The following is a 14,534-nucleotide window of genomic DNA, read 5'->3' on the forward strand; positions in this document are numbered from 1 at the left end:
TTATAAAACTCCTGTAAATAGTATAAATAAATGTACATATATTTTATATACTACATAAAGTAGTTGTTAAATTATTAACAATTTAATCAGTATTAACAATAAAACAGTGAATTCATTTTATCTATACATTAATACATAAAAATATTTATAAATAAAATAAATTAATTTTGGTATTTGACCGTTGAAATTTTAATATTGATTGACATGATAAAATTAATTTGGGACTTGCGTAGTAAACTTTATGTTTACCGCAAATTTCAAAAATACAAGAATGTCATCAATAACTTCCGGTGACGTAGCTTTGCAATGTTGCCGTATTTTGTGAATGTAGATAGAAGCATAACTGTTTATAATGGTTATATTAGATTAGTGTTTGTTAGAGTATATTGTTAATTAATTGGTAAGAACGATGGCTTCCTTAGTTGCGGATTATGGAACTTCCTCGAGTTCGGAGAATAGCAGCGATGATATTTCAGACAGTGCCGATAACACGTAAGCTTTCGTTGTCACGAGTATGTTTCCCTATTGTTTATTTTCTTGCTCCATATAACCTCATAATCACAAATTTTAACTCTCAAAACGTATTACTGTACATGCTGTATTTTGTATGAGTATATATTTATTTGTCATGAAACAAATAATCTTATATATCTTAGCCTAAATTCATGAAATAAAAATTGGAAGAAGTTCATTCAGTTCTTAAATTTTATATTTCACAATACAATTGTAACATTGCTTTTTTTGTTTTCATAGATTTTTAAAGTCATGCTTCAATTTTAATAAATAAAGTACATAATGACAGCTTGCATTTTTATATTCATTTCTCATGGATTTATGCTATTTATATTTTATTATTATGTATTTGCTATATTAAATGTTAATGTAAGCACATTAAATCAAAGTTAATAGTTACACATCAAATTGAATTTGTTCTTTGTAATCTGATATTGCCTAACCCTTAGTTTAAAGGAAGAGGAAGAAGAGGATGAGGAGGAAGAAGAAAATGATGAAAATAATGAAATATGTAAAATAGCTTCCAAAGAGAAACTTCCATTACCAACTCCAGACTTTAATGGCATACCCACAATGAAAACTTCAGTCTTCTCAAATCCATTTGTTGAGGCAGAAAAAGCAAAGAGTGCAATTCTTGAGAAACATGTGAAAATGACACCAACTCTTGATGATACAAAAATGATAAATGGCAGAAAGATTTGTTGGAATTATAGGAAAGGTAGATGCCGGTTTGGCCATAATTGTACCTTTGCACATGATTCTGATTTACATCGTACAGCAGCTGAGTTAGAGGCAATTAGAACGCCACAGGAAACAGTTATTTGTCAGACTCAATATAATGGTCAAGTTTCCATCAATGATGATGATGAAATAGACCAAGAAAATAATCAAATGAATAGACGTAAAAAAAGGCCAGGATTAAGCCAGTCTCTAATACCTAGTAAGAAAGTTTTAAAAATGTACAAAGCACAACAAGCTAAAGCTATTAGTAGGTAAATGTAACTGTGTCAAATATTAACGTACAACTAGATGCTCTGAGATGGGAATGATTTATGATTTATATATTTTAGAACTCAAATGAATTCCTGTAAATGGAATTGATTACATACTCTATAAAAAATGGTAATCAAAAAGCAGAAAACAGTATAAAAGATTAATCATTTCTTTATATATGAACAAAAAAGAAAAAATAGAACAAATATATGCTTCCAATAAAATGACACATGCAGATTATGCCTATTTCTGATTGAATTGAAAGTTTCAGAATTATTTAAATATTACTCAATATTTATAAAAAGAAATGTTTGTTATGTATATAAAAAATATAGAGTTTAATTGTATAATTAATACTTCCGGGACCTGTATAAGTGGATCATAATTCATTGTCTTGCATGCAAATAGTTTTATAAATATATTTCTATTTATACTTAGTATTCTCTACTTGTCCAAGATGAAACATGTCTTCTCACTACGAACTAGGGATGTGCGGGTACCCGAGCTCGGGTCGGGTTGAGCGTGACTCGGGTCGGGTCGGGTCCCGAAAGCTTGTGATACTCGGGTACTCGAAAATTTCGGGTACCCGACATCGAAGTCGGGTAGTGCTTAGATCGACTCGGGAACTCTAAAATCTATATACCCGAATATTACGTCGCGAGTCGGATGATTTTTCAATCGGATTTTACACTTATTCTTTCTTCAATCTTTATTCAATTGAATTTACAATATTGCTGCCATTGTCAATGATAAAAAAAAGCAGACATAGTAAGAGTATTCAGTCCGCATTTACTCAACGACATAATTAATGCAGCTTGTTTGCGATTCTATTAAATGAATACTTGATTTTCGATTGATTGTAAAGTGTAAATTATATTACTTTTTCGGGAAAGTATGTTTTCTAAAAATAAGTTAGCGTTCTTTTTATTTATGCGAAATAGGGAAAACTATTGGTTTTGTTAAGTTACACAGCTACAAGGTGTATCACGAAAATTCTACATCGTCAGTAAACACGAGCAGTGGTTTTCGACGAGAAGAGTGCGAAAATAAAACTCAGAGGAAGCTCGCGTGTACAATGTATACTAAATTAACTTAAAAGAAAAAGATGCATGGATAACTGCGACAATGTCAAGTACTCTTGGCAACTCTCGGTTTTCGACCGACTAAAAAAGAAACCCAAGTAAAAAAAGGCTTATTGTCAGATGCTGGCAACGTTATAACGTAATAACTACGCGAACAAAATTAATACCCCAAAAAGTTAAACAATTATGTTTTCTTCACAGTAATTTAAAATAAAATACTTTTCATATAATATTTTCATATAATATTATCAACTGTTTTCTTTGCTTGTGAATTTTTAAAATTTGATTTCACTTACATAGAATACAAAAATATTTATAAATTTAAAAGAATAAATGTAAAATCCGATTGAAAAATTATCACTCTGACCAGTGATGTACTATTCGAGCATCCGAATATTATAGATTTTTCGGGTACCCGAGTATCACAAACTTTCGGGACCCGACCCGAACCCGAAATGTCGGGTACCCGCACACCCCTACTATGAACTACTATTTGTTTCTCTTTCAATAGAAAGAGGTAGTTATTTGAAAGTTTTGCTGTATCTGAATTCTGAAATATTTACAAATAGTCAAAACTAATTATTAATAATCTAAATATTATATAAAATATTGCTGCAGCTTTACTAAAAATTTTTAGATACTGTTTAATGTACAGACTATATAAAAATATCTATGTAAAAGTGATGTATGTAAAGAAAGAATTATGTGAGTTATGTACAATATTGTCAATACTTTTTCTCAATAAGCTATTTAATCTAGAATCTAACTTAGAAATATTATAACGATGGTATACCAAAAAAAAGAAAAGGAACTACAATTACGCTTCCATTATGCATTACTTTTTACATAATATTATAAGGTATAAAAGAGGACTTTATAATTCTACATGGAAAAGCAAAATATGAAATATTTATTAGTTTTGATTTCAATAATGTAATATTATTTAATTTCCTCTTCGTACAATTTATTTACTTCAGTATTTTATTATTAAAATTTTTTTAGTATGTATTATAATATATCTGCTTCGTATGTTATAATATATTTACTTCATTAAACTTCAGCAATATACTAAATACAAAAGAAACAAATTTGTTAAAGTGAATACAATAATCCGAAAATATTGTCAAAGAATGTAACACAAATACAGGTTTATAAGATTTCTTCTTTATTTTATACAGTAATAAGTTTATGAAAAAGAGTTTTTTCGAAAAATAGCAATAAATTACAATGACCAAGATGTTATTAATTTTTATCTTCCTCCTAGCCATACCATATGAAAATGAATATAAGTTTTAATTCGAAACATGATTATAAATTATTTAGTACATATTAATAATTTAAGAGAATAGAAGAAGGGAGAGCACAAAAGTTTTTACAAGAAGCAGAAAATGAACAAAAAATGATAGGCACATGACATTTTATTAGATAATCATGGATACAATATGAATTCAGATCAATTATATATGGTATAAGTGCATTGATAACTGATTATTGCATCTTTCATTGAAAATATATATTTATATATCATTCTTTTCACTTCTGCGACCGAACATCTCACAGGCACTTTGTCTCTAAATAATGGTAAAATTTATGATAAATATGATAGTTTTTATGTAAAATAAGCATATATATATATATACATATATATATATATATGCATATATATAACCATCACAGTTTACGTTCATTAAGTTATGTTCAATGATGAAGCAATTTTTATTGGTAAATTAAATAATAAAATTAACATTCTTTACATAAGGGACACTACAACTCAGAAATCGATATTTTTATTTAACCCAACAGTATCTCCAATAAATTATAGTACTTCAAACTTTTTATAGATTAAATTTTTATGGATATACCTGTTAAGTACTAGTCGACAATTATCTTGTCACGACTATAATACACAATTCTGACAATACTGTAGAACAGTCGTTCAACCATACTTTTCATAATTACTCGACGATATATTCATTTAAAGATAAATAAAATATTAGATTTATCTCAGCATTTGATAAGAGGTCACTAATGATTACTTACAAAATTTATATCTATAGTAGGGACCAAAGTTTTTCATCTACAGTACAATTTATAAATTTAAAATTGTCCACATTAGTGCAGCATATTTTCTATCAAGATAACATTAAACATTTCTAAAGGAAAATATACTTCATACAGACATCGTTTGTTCTTGAATAATTACATAGCTCAATGCGTGTTTTGTATGCTATGTGTTATGTAATATTTTGTATCACAATCATTTATAGTAATTTTCTTAAATAAAGAATTGCTACGGTACTCTAGGTAAAATATACAACGAGAAAAACAGATGAAAAGTGAAATGAAGTGATTTGGATGTAAAAATGCTTGTTAAACAGATGCTTGTTAAACTTGTATATTATTCGACATCGCTTGTTAAACAGATCGGTAAGAAATAAGTTACAGTCGAATTATTAAGTACATTTCGCGTAGGTACCTCCAAAGTGTGCACGCAAGAATTAAAAAATAGGTATCATAGTTTGTAAATTTATCATTTTCGTATTGCCTAAGAAATTTTAGATCAAGTTAATTGTCAGTGCCAATAAAATATTTTGTTTCTTTTTAGAATTACTTAGATAATTTGTCCCTTATCATTGCCTAATTTACCGTCGTGTTTTCACATCATTTCGAAACTCGTTCGATATTCTTTCGTACTTTTTGTTTTAAAAATTATCGTTCAGTGTTTCGTAGGACTACCACGTTCTTGACTATTGCTTTTTATACTATTTTGTTCGACAAATTTCACGTTACCATTCGTAACACCGTGGACACCATTTTGTACGCCATTTATGATTTTACCTACACCATTGACTCTATAACAATCAATCCCGTTTACTATTTTTTTAACTGATGCGTCTTTTGCTTCCAAAGTGTAAGTACTTTTAGTTCCTGTCGAGCCACTTTCCGTCAAGCCTGCAAGAGCGTAATCTGTGCAATTCAAAAGAAATTGATTAAACAATAGATCATCTATATGGAAAAGAAGGTGTCAAACGATTTCCTTGATTGACATTTATATTAAGAAGATGTATGTAACTCGTTGGTTACACACATCTATACTATACTATAATTTAATGGCGAGAGATATTTAATGAATACGTACCATGTAAATTATGGCAGTATTTGTTAGTATTGTTCCACTCTTCTCTTAGACTGAGATTGAACATGCTGTAATCTGGATTTCCAGTGACTTCTTTTTCGATTGTCAGGAACTGTGGTAATATGTTTTTAAGCTCGTCCCCTGATAATGCTGTGTACGTTTCAAGCAGCATCAATCCCCGGCACCTGTAATCGCATTAGATACATTTGATTACGCATCTTAACAAATTACTTCGTTTGTACAATGCGTGTGATTTCTCAACTCTAACCTTGGATGAGCTGGTTCTCTGTATATATCTAATTGGAAATACTGATTGTTGATTAGGAAGCAACGTCGACGCTTGAAGATGGTAAAATGCGAGTCGTCGCGTTGAGCGAGCATGTTCAGGTAATCTCGATGAGTCAATTGCGTTTTAACTTCGATCACCTGGCCGCACATTTTCGGACGTCGAATCGTATGAATGTAAGACCAGTGACCTGCCAATGTAAATTTGTATATGATTTCACTCAATTGTTCATCGATACAAATCATTACAAATCTCGCATAACAACTGTCCGAAAATGAACCTTTTTGGCCACGTTTACGAAGACGAGCTTGCATCTTCGGATTGTTACTTTGGAGGTAGTTATGGACGACGTCAAAGTCCTGGAACGGCGGGAACTCGGAGTCCGCCGGCAGTGGACATTTGACGAGGAACTTGACCTTTCTGCTACTCGCCCTCAATCTGTCCCCGATATCGATGCCCAGTTTCTGACACACGCACTCGATCATGCGACAGATTTTCGACTCAAAGTCTTGCGAATTGTCTATTACGTCGAAGTAAGGATGCCCAACCCAGGCTGCGGCCGCTTTGTAATCGAGTTCTCTGGCCAACTCAACGCCTTCCGACCGACACGCGTGTTCTTCCGTCGAGTAGAACTCCTCGGCGCCGTTTGCCGCCGAAACCATGTGGATGATCTGATTGTATCTGTTGTCTCGAAGTTCGACGTTGTTCCATCCGTTCGAGGCCATCATCAACTCCCACTTGTCCTTCGATATAACTAAATCAAAGAAGAGAAAAATCTGGTTGAATTTTGATTCATAAAGGACGAAAGGGAGAATTTGGAGCGGTTATTGATTATTTATTGCTCACATGCAGAGGCATCCATGGCACCGCGATCACAGATGATGAGACAATTTCTCGAACAGCTCTCACCCAGCTGGAAGAATGTGTTCTCTATTTGTATCATCGTGCGCAGGAGGTTCTCTTGAAATTTGAATCCTGAAACAGATCAAGGTAAATGACGTACAATTTCAGGTCGTTTAATATGAAACATAATAACTCTCGTTGTTATTTCTTTATCCTACGAGACAACAACTTTTACACGCTACCCGGTTGATTATAGCTACGTCGTAACTACTTTCCGCACACAGTTCGCAACTGTTTACGTAATAGCAAGCCATGAATTAATTGGACGTACAAATTTATTAGTTCGCATTTCGTTGATAAGCGATAACTTTCGCGCATTCTTTCCGTGTGTAACGCCATTACGAGCCTAACTAGATGATTAATTCACATCTCTTTAATAACAAACTTTTACGTTCGACGTTCGAACGAAGAAAAACGTAAACTCGAAGCACAAAACTACTCTGCTATCTTAATAGTTCGCGTGACAATGAATGCGTTAATAAGAGACGCGATTACAATCGACCAGAACAAATCACAGCCTTATCTACCCCGAGGTCTCGACTGATCGTGTATTACAACCGTGATACACAATCTTTGTTTCCAAATAATTAAGAACGCTTTGCCGATAAATAGAATATACTTATTAATAGCTTGAAAAAAATGCTGCAATTATCGGGACAGGAAAATATGAAAGTCGAAGTTTGTTTTAACAATCAGCCTCCCTTTCATGCGGATGATGCTCATTTGAGAATTGTACATTTACCACTCACAGTGTTTTACCTATACACTTATACGTTTCTTGTACCCTGACCTGAAGTCAAATTAGCCCAACTGATGTCTGATTTGGTCCTCGTATTTTGTTTTCTTTCTTTCTTTTTTGGAAATATTTCAGTCTGCACCGTGATCGAGCAAGATCCACTACAGACGAACGTTTCACATTTTCATGCGTGTCGTTGCCCATTCGGACACTCTTGCGCCCGACTATCTATCAAAGACACGATATCGGTCGAGACGGGCCAACCGGCCATTATTATGTGCGTGAGTCCTCGTTATCGAATCGGTCGAAAAAAGAAAAAGAAATCCAATTAATGGAATGGTCTCGTCCGGAGACATCGAGTTCAATAATCGTTCACAGAGATTGGCGTTTCGCGTTTCAGTTATCGGAACCGTAACTGGTGTTCAGCTTTTTCCGGCATCAGCACGCGCTGAGCTTGGACTGGATCGTCTGCGGTTCCGCGAGCAGAAAATGATCGCCGCGAGTAATGGTTCGCAGAAACGTCTTTAAGATTTCACGGATGAACGACGATGGATATCGTGGGCACCGTGCATTATGCGCGAGTAATAGCATTGAACGTCTAGCGTATATTTATTAGCAACGGGCTATTGCATTCCCGAAAGTTGCTGGATTCAAGGGCAAGGAGAATCAACGAGCTGGGTCTTCCTTCTATCGCGAGGAACGGTGGCATTCTTAGATCCTCTGCGAGTCTCTCTGATATGAGTACGTGATTAAAAACGTTATGGATTGAGGAAGCCTGTACAAATGCGACTGAAATATATGGAGCCAGCAAATATTAACATTTAAGAGGCGACTCACAAACGGTGAATGTCAGGAGTCGGCAACGTGGAACTTACACAGACAGACATTTGTGTAAATGTCTGACAAGCATTTTGTTGCTGCATTCGATATACAAGTATCAAATTATCAGTGCAAGAGATTTTATCAGTATAGAATATTAGTATAGAAATTAGCTGTGTTTTAAAATAACGTACGTATTATATTTTAACGAAATTCTACTCGGCATAAAAAGATGTGATACTTGATGCCAGCAGATCTTCAGAGGGATTCAAATGTCGAACACCACACAACTTTAGATTAATGGAATTAGAAATTTCAGCAGATTATAAGTATCGCATTAATGTTTTCTTTTTTATGAGTATATATTTAAGTTTCTAAGTAGAATTTTGTACTAAAAACATTGAAACATTTGAAATAAACGATAACATAAATGCATTTTAAGATTTCTCTTTAATAAAATTAAAGTGAAATGTCGTTTCTCCAAGTCAATCAATGGCGGGGTGCCATTTTTAATAAAAGAGTTGCCGACCTCTGGTGTATGCGATAAAAATGCTCGTACCAAATCATACCTAATTTACCGCAATGAAACGATTCGAACGGTCGTAAAGCCGGATTTCTAGCAGCCAGGGATCGATTTGAATCGTAACTAGCAAGGCGACCGGACGACGAGCCTCTTTTTTATTTTCGACAACGTCAAAGCACGCACAGAGATTACCGCTTCTAGGAAGAAGACACAATAATAATCGTTCCTGTAACTACACGTGTGAAATAATAGAAATTACGTGAACGCAAAGGCAGAACGAAACACCGAAGAAGAAGTTTCCGTTATCGACAAAGGAATAGCAGGGGAGAAAGTCTCTAGGATTTTTCAACGTGTAATCTCTGCAGCTGTGATTTTCCGTTGCGCTCAGGATGAAAAAGAAAAAAAAAGAAAACAGGCAACCGTTCTTTCAACTGGCGTCGCCTTTAGAAACGGAAAGGGAGGGAGGGGGAGACACTTTCTAAAACTCACCCTCGCCGGAGTCAACCTCCAATATCTCCGGCCACCTTGCTTCGCCTTTGTCCGACCTGTTCCTGTAATGTCGCTGCGAGGACTTCGTAATCGAAGGACGCGACCCGGATCCCTTTGCTAGAACCAACCGACCTTGAAGACACTTCCAGTTCGATAAGCCTCTGCGTGTCATATATCTCTCCCCCCTCCCCCTCCCCCCTCTTTTCGTTTGCTTTTCCTTTTTCTATATAGTGCGCGGTTTAATTAAATCGTTCCAGAACGATCCATCGCTACGTTATCTACTCGGTTTTCCACTCGGCCCCCTCTGCTGCATCGTTCGTCGTCGAAATTACTTGACATTTTGCACGCAAGCTTGTGTCTCGTCTCCACGCGACGTCAAGCCTATCGATTCCCCTTGCAATTAGTTTCTTTCAACGAACCACCACTAAATACACACGGTCGACGTTCAGAGTCGGTCGAATTTTTAAAACTTATATCTTGTCACGCTACTATCTTCAATCATTATCCAAACGAACGCGAGCGAAATTGTTTTCACAGGTTGCTTTTTGCGCTGTGGTTTGCTCGGAATTAGTCGTTCCATCACCAGCAAGATTCTGCACAATACGTTAAGGTTAAAACAACTATGTACTTTTGAAGAGTAGAGTAGATAGCTATTCGAGAATTGAAATCGAGAAGCTTAGCTCTGCTTAAACCATAATCGTCAGCGAATACGAAGAGAGATTATTCGAATGTCGACGGACATATGGTCTCGATAAAAAGACACTGAATACGAAACTGTTGCACGCCTGTGGATAGTGTTTTTGTGCTGAAAAGAACGAAGAATACGAGTCGTACCAGACGCTTTGCTTTTCGATGGAAGAAAGAAAGGCATTCCACGTTACGTGAGACTTTTCACAAACCGTGTGAAATTTAACGCGTTCTCAGCAACGTAGCGAGGCATCATTCGTGCTCCATAACTGTATTAGTTTGAATTTTTTTTTTCCTTTTCAGTACGGAGGGAAACGTTTTTACGTAATTTTCGCAAGTGCGACGCATACGGTGGAATATACATAATGGAATCTACATAACGAGTTCATGATGCGTCAACATTCTTTCGCTGATCGCGCGAATTGATTCGACCTATTCAAACTTGGAACATTCCGTCGTAACCAGAGGATTTGTTAATTGTGACTGGTTGTTATTAATTCTTGGGCGTAGCTTGACCTCGAAAAAATTGAATTGTCACTAGATTCGTAACAATAAAGGAGTTGAACCGCGTTTGGACTTGGACGACGCGCAACAGCGTATCAATATTTCATAAAATGTTTCCTTTTTTTTCATTTGCATATGCAATTACGTTTCACCATCTTGAACCGCTTAACTCTAAAAAATACTCCCAATCCGTCAGTGCGACTTTAGAATTTTTTACAATTGCTAAAAAGATATTTGTTTGAATTGTTATCGTTTAAATTGCAATGTAGAATATTTTGATACGCATGAGAGAGACCGGCAATTTTAGTATTAAATGCTTTTGATAATAGGCGGAAACCGTTAACATGCTCGTGTCTTATCAGTTGCAAGTTTTTTCATATGATAACGCTTTGTAAGAAGAAGCGAGACGAATATACATACATTGTGCGAAAGGAAACACAGAGAATCGATGAATTAACAACGATTCTTTGACTACTAAATTATTTCTTACGTCACGATTTAATAAAAAAAAAAAAAAAGATAAGGTTGCGTTTAGCTAAATCGTTTTGAATTGTGGCTGGTTTCATGGTTTTTCCTGCTGCACTCGCTTAATCTTTGTGGCGAGCTGACGCGTCTACATCAACAGCATCCGGCGCATCGGCCTCTTTGAAGCAAAAATTTCGTTTCCACGTGGTCCTCGTTTTCGTCCGCGTGGAATTTTGCCTTTCGTAAGCTAACATAGTGAACTGTTTTTGGAGCACGATTCATCCTCCTGACCTCTTTCGACTTTCAACTTATTTTCGACCACTGAAAGAACCTTTGATTGTTCGATTAATCCACTAAAAAAGGAAAGCTCGATCTCTGTCAACAAACTATTTCTTTTAGCTCTTTAAGGGCTCGCTGCATTTTGAAGAAACTGTGTCAGAAACTTTCTCGTTATGCCACAGCTTCTTTTCATTTTATTATTCCACAAATGTTTATAAATTTGTATGAAATACTATCCTTGCTTATAAGAAATTATATATGTACAATTTTCTGCGTCGACAAAAGTAATATTGGATCTTGAAAAGAAAATGGAAAAGAAATGGATCTTGAGAAGTTATCTTTAACCCGGGATTACCCACCTGGGGGTCTAGCGCAGGTACATCCCGGCGACTAGACCCTCACGTGGGTAATCCCGAGTTAACTCCTTATAACATCTTGCAACTTGAAAGTCATGCAACCGTGTATCTGCTCGTATTTTGAAAATCTTTGGAAATTGCTCTATTATTATATTTTATCAATACACAAATACCAAATAGTTTATTTAAACCAATTACTAACGCCCAGATTTTAAACCGGAGCAAAAAGTTATAAGTTTTCTTTACAGAGCGTTAAAAAAACAATTTTTACGCCTGATTGTTCGTCGTACGAATGTGCGAGATACGAGAAAAATTGTTTTTAGAGAAACAAGAAAGTGAGAAAGAACAGATTTTTTTCGAGACAATTGCCCAGACGCGAAGTCATAATAAAAACGAGCTGGCGTGCCGCCAGAAAACGGCGAGCTTACGGTAACTACGACACAGGGAGACCAACAATCGAGTGGACGCGTCCAATATAAATTTATATTAATAACCAGTGATTGGTATAACAAAGAATATCTGATGCATCGAATATGTAACACGCACTTCGTCACAACCGACCTACATTAACTAATGGACATTCTATCGCGCGTATCGACCTGCCACAAGTATTTAGCAGCATTTCCTTCCATTCATGAGAAACAAACAAATGCGTCACCGTTTCTTTTTCAATGGGCGTGAATGCAATATAAATGTAATTAATCGGTCGAGATTGTAACGACCAAGAGAAAACCAACGTCGATTGCAAGTGCCATTTTGATACACGTATGTATCTCTCTAAAGAAGAAGCCAAAAGGAGGATTTAGTCTCAGGAAGCCCGATTTGTATTGCTGTTTCAAGGCCACAGATTAACGCCGACAAATACTTTTATGTAAGCTCGAGGATGATGCAAACGCGCGTAAAAACAATACGTTTTCTACGATCCGCCGGGGGTTCGAGAAATTTGATGCGCGACATTGTAATTGTAAATGGAATTTGCATTGAGAAGCTTGGCGTCGGTCGTTGGATCGCCAATGCTAGTGTGATCATCCGTGAAATGGCGATTCTTTCGCGCTGAGGAACCTGTTGGAAGCTTTGAGAACGATGAAACTGATATTCCAATTTCATACAAACTGTGAAGCAATCACGAATCTGGCAAGAAATCACGAATAGCACGATTTATACAGGGGAATATCTAGGTGCATAAATAAATAGCAATAACGTGAAATGGCGAATTTCATTTCTAGCGGGCCGCGGTTGCGTAGCTTTGACGAAACTCTGATCTCAATTTTCCGTTATATAATTATCCGTTCGAGTGGTGTAGTATTATTATCGTATGGTTAGTCTCGCGGGGTGTGTAAAATAGAATAGAAAATATGCATAAATCGACGTGCATCGTAACTGCTCGCGCTTAAAGCGATGCGCGAACTTTTTCGCAAATATTTCGACTGCTCTCATACTTTATTTTTAATATTCCTAGTATTTATCGTAGACAAAATTCTTCAATCACGTATATGTATAATATATTAACACTTCATAGATTTTTAAATAATACTCTATATATTCTGTTTTGAAACAAGTATAATACTTGTTCCAAGACCTTCAAACGGGGATGTACGTATGTAGAAGATAGCAAACACGTAACTGTCGATTGCATTATAAGACGATGAGCTGCAGGCGAGTAAAATTGGTCATAAAAAAGCAAAAATAAGAAAAGAAGAAGAGATATCGCCGTGGTATTTCCGTGCGATATTTTAAAACAAATTTACATAGATATGCAGGTATATACGACAGATGTGTATATCGGGTAGAATTCCACGAAATGAATTTTAAAAAATTTTTTCTTTTCGCCGATTCTCATCAGGATAATCATAGCCTACAAATCACTGCGACAATGTGATCATGCGCATTATGTAACGAAAAACGGCCTGCTTGTACAAAAACGTTCCAACGTAACTCGAATACGAACGACGAACTTGTCGACGATACGTTCAGCAAATGCTCCTCTGCAGCTAGATGCGAACGATTAATCGAATAATGAGTAGCTAACACTAAGGGGGATCTAACTGATGACCTATCGAAGGAAAGTTCACTATTCAGATTGGAACGGGGATGCTTCGTTGATTGAGAAATCATTATAAAAAGCCTACTAGTTTCGAAGAGAGGCCGCCAAAGATATTTTGTCAGGCATATTTATAATGTAATCAATAATCAGATACGACTTTTTAATAATGTCGCTTTGTGTAGACGCTGATAAACTTCCTGGTCAGGTTAACGACAAATATTATAACGGCTCGAACAAAGTAAATCCCGAAAGATCTCGAGTTTTCTTTCATCGCCTTTTGACATACGAGAAACCACGATGAAAATTGATCATTTCCTCTGCTGTCTTTCTCTTAATTTCTATTGTTTTTTCTCTCGTTGCCAGCTGAGTAGCAAGCATCATCGCGTAAAACACCGGGCGCGTCTCGTGACTCGATCGCGTTCGCCGCTTCGCGAGAATCTTGGCAGGTTGCCGGTTTCGATTTTACGCAATCGGCGGACGTTATATATTAGCCATTTTTCTTTAGCCCGCCCGCAATCAACTATACGGCTTGTTTGTTCCTTGAAACACACGATATCCCTTTCCCTTTCTTTTACTCCTGTTTCCGTCACCTCTGAAACTGAAACATTTTCTGCGTAATTTCACTCTGTTTCTAGTGTTCAATTCAGTATTCAACAGAAACTCGATGATGGAGTACCGAGCGACGTAGAGTGATGCAATGTTGCGTAATTCGCAAAAAA

At 35.8% G+C, this 14,534-nt stretch overlaps 2 protein-coding genes across 7 annotated transcripts in view; one reads left to right on the forward strand and one right to left on the reverse strand.

Moving 5' to 3' along the window:
* The first annotated feature begins 263 nt into the window (after positions 1–263).
* Positions 264–1,865, forward strand: LOC122532370. 2 transcript variants are annotated; one of them, XM_043661103.1, is made up of 2 exons: positions 264–512; positions 970–1,865. In XM_043661103.1, exons 1-2 carry the CDS (start codon positions 432–434, stop codon positions 1,507–1,509), a joined length of 621 nt encoding a protein of 206 aa, XP_043517038.1. In that variant the 5' UTR covers positions 264–431; the 3' UTR covers positions 1,510–1,865. The 2 variants fall into 2 exon arrangements, with proteins under 2 accessions (XP_043517038.1, XP_043517037.1); XM_043661102.1 differs by having other exon boundaries at positions 271–492; positions 963–1,865.
* Positions 1,866–3,988: 2,123 nt separating this feature from the next.
* LOC122532368 (TRPL translocation defect protein 14) overlaps positions 3,989–14,534 on the reverse strand; it is a 16,365-nt gene continuing 5,819 nt past the window's right edge. For 2 of the 5 annotated variants that reach the window (XM_043661098.1, XM_043661097.1), the window contains 5 exons: positions 6,857–6,985; positions 6,291–6,764; positions 5,993–6,200; positions 5,728–5,909; positions 3,989–5,555 (listed from right to left, as the gene is read on the reverse strand). In XM_043661098.1, the coding sequence (XP_043517033.1) occupies positions 5,305–5,555; positions 5,728–5,909; positions 5,993–6,200; positions 6,291–6,764; positions 6,857–6,953 (1,212 nt within the window). In that variant the 5' untranslated portion in view covers positions 6,954–6,985 and the 3' untranslated portion in view covers positions 3,989–5,304. Of the gene's footprint in view, positions 5,556–5,727; positions 5,910–5,992; positions 6,201–6,290; positions 6,765–6,856; positions 6,986–9,480; positions 9,598–14,534 lie in introns of all 5 variants that reach the window. The other 3 variants (XM_043661095.1, XM_043661096.1, XM_043661094.1) reach the window with 3 other exon arrangements.

This window comes from Frieseomelitta varia, unplaced genomic scaffold (assembly GCF_011392965.1).
Source record: "Frieseomelitta varia isolate USP_RPSP 00005682 unplaced genomic scaffold, Fvar_1.2 scaffold_451, whole genome shotgun sequence".
Taxonomy (NCBI): domain Eukaryota; kingdom Metazoa; phylum Arthropoda; class Insecta; order Hymenoptera; family Apidae; genus Frieseomelitta; species Frieseomelitta varia.

Excerpts from the sequence above, each read along its gene's own strand:
- LOC122532370 (XM_043661102.1), top strand. The coding sequence starts at position 410 with ATGGCTTCCTTAGTTGCGGATTATGGAACTTCCTCGAGTTCGGAGAAT. Across the intron at positions 493-962 it reads TCAGACAGTGCCGATAACAC|TTTAAAGGAAGAGGAAGAAG; the intron begins GTAAGCTTTCGT and ends CCTAACCCTTAG.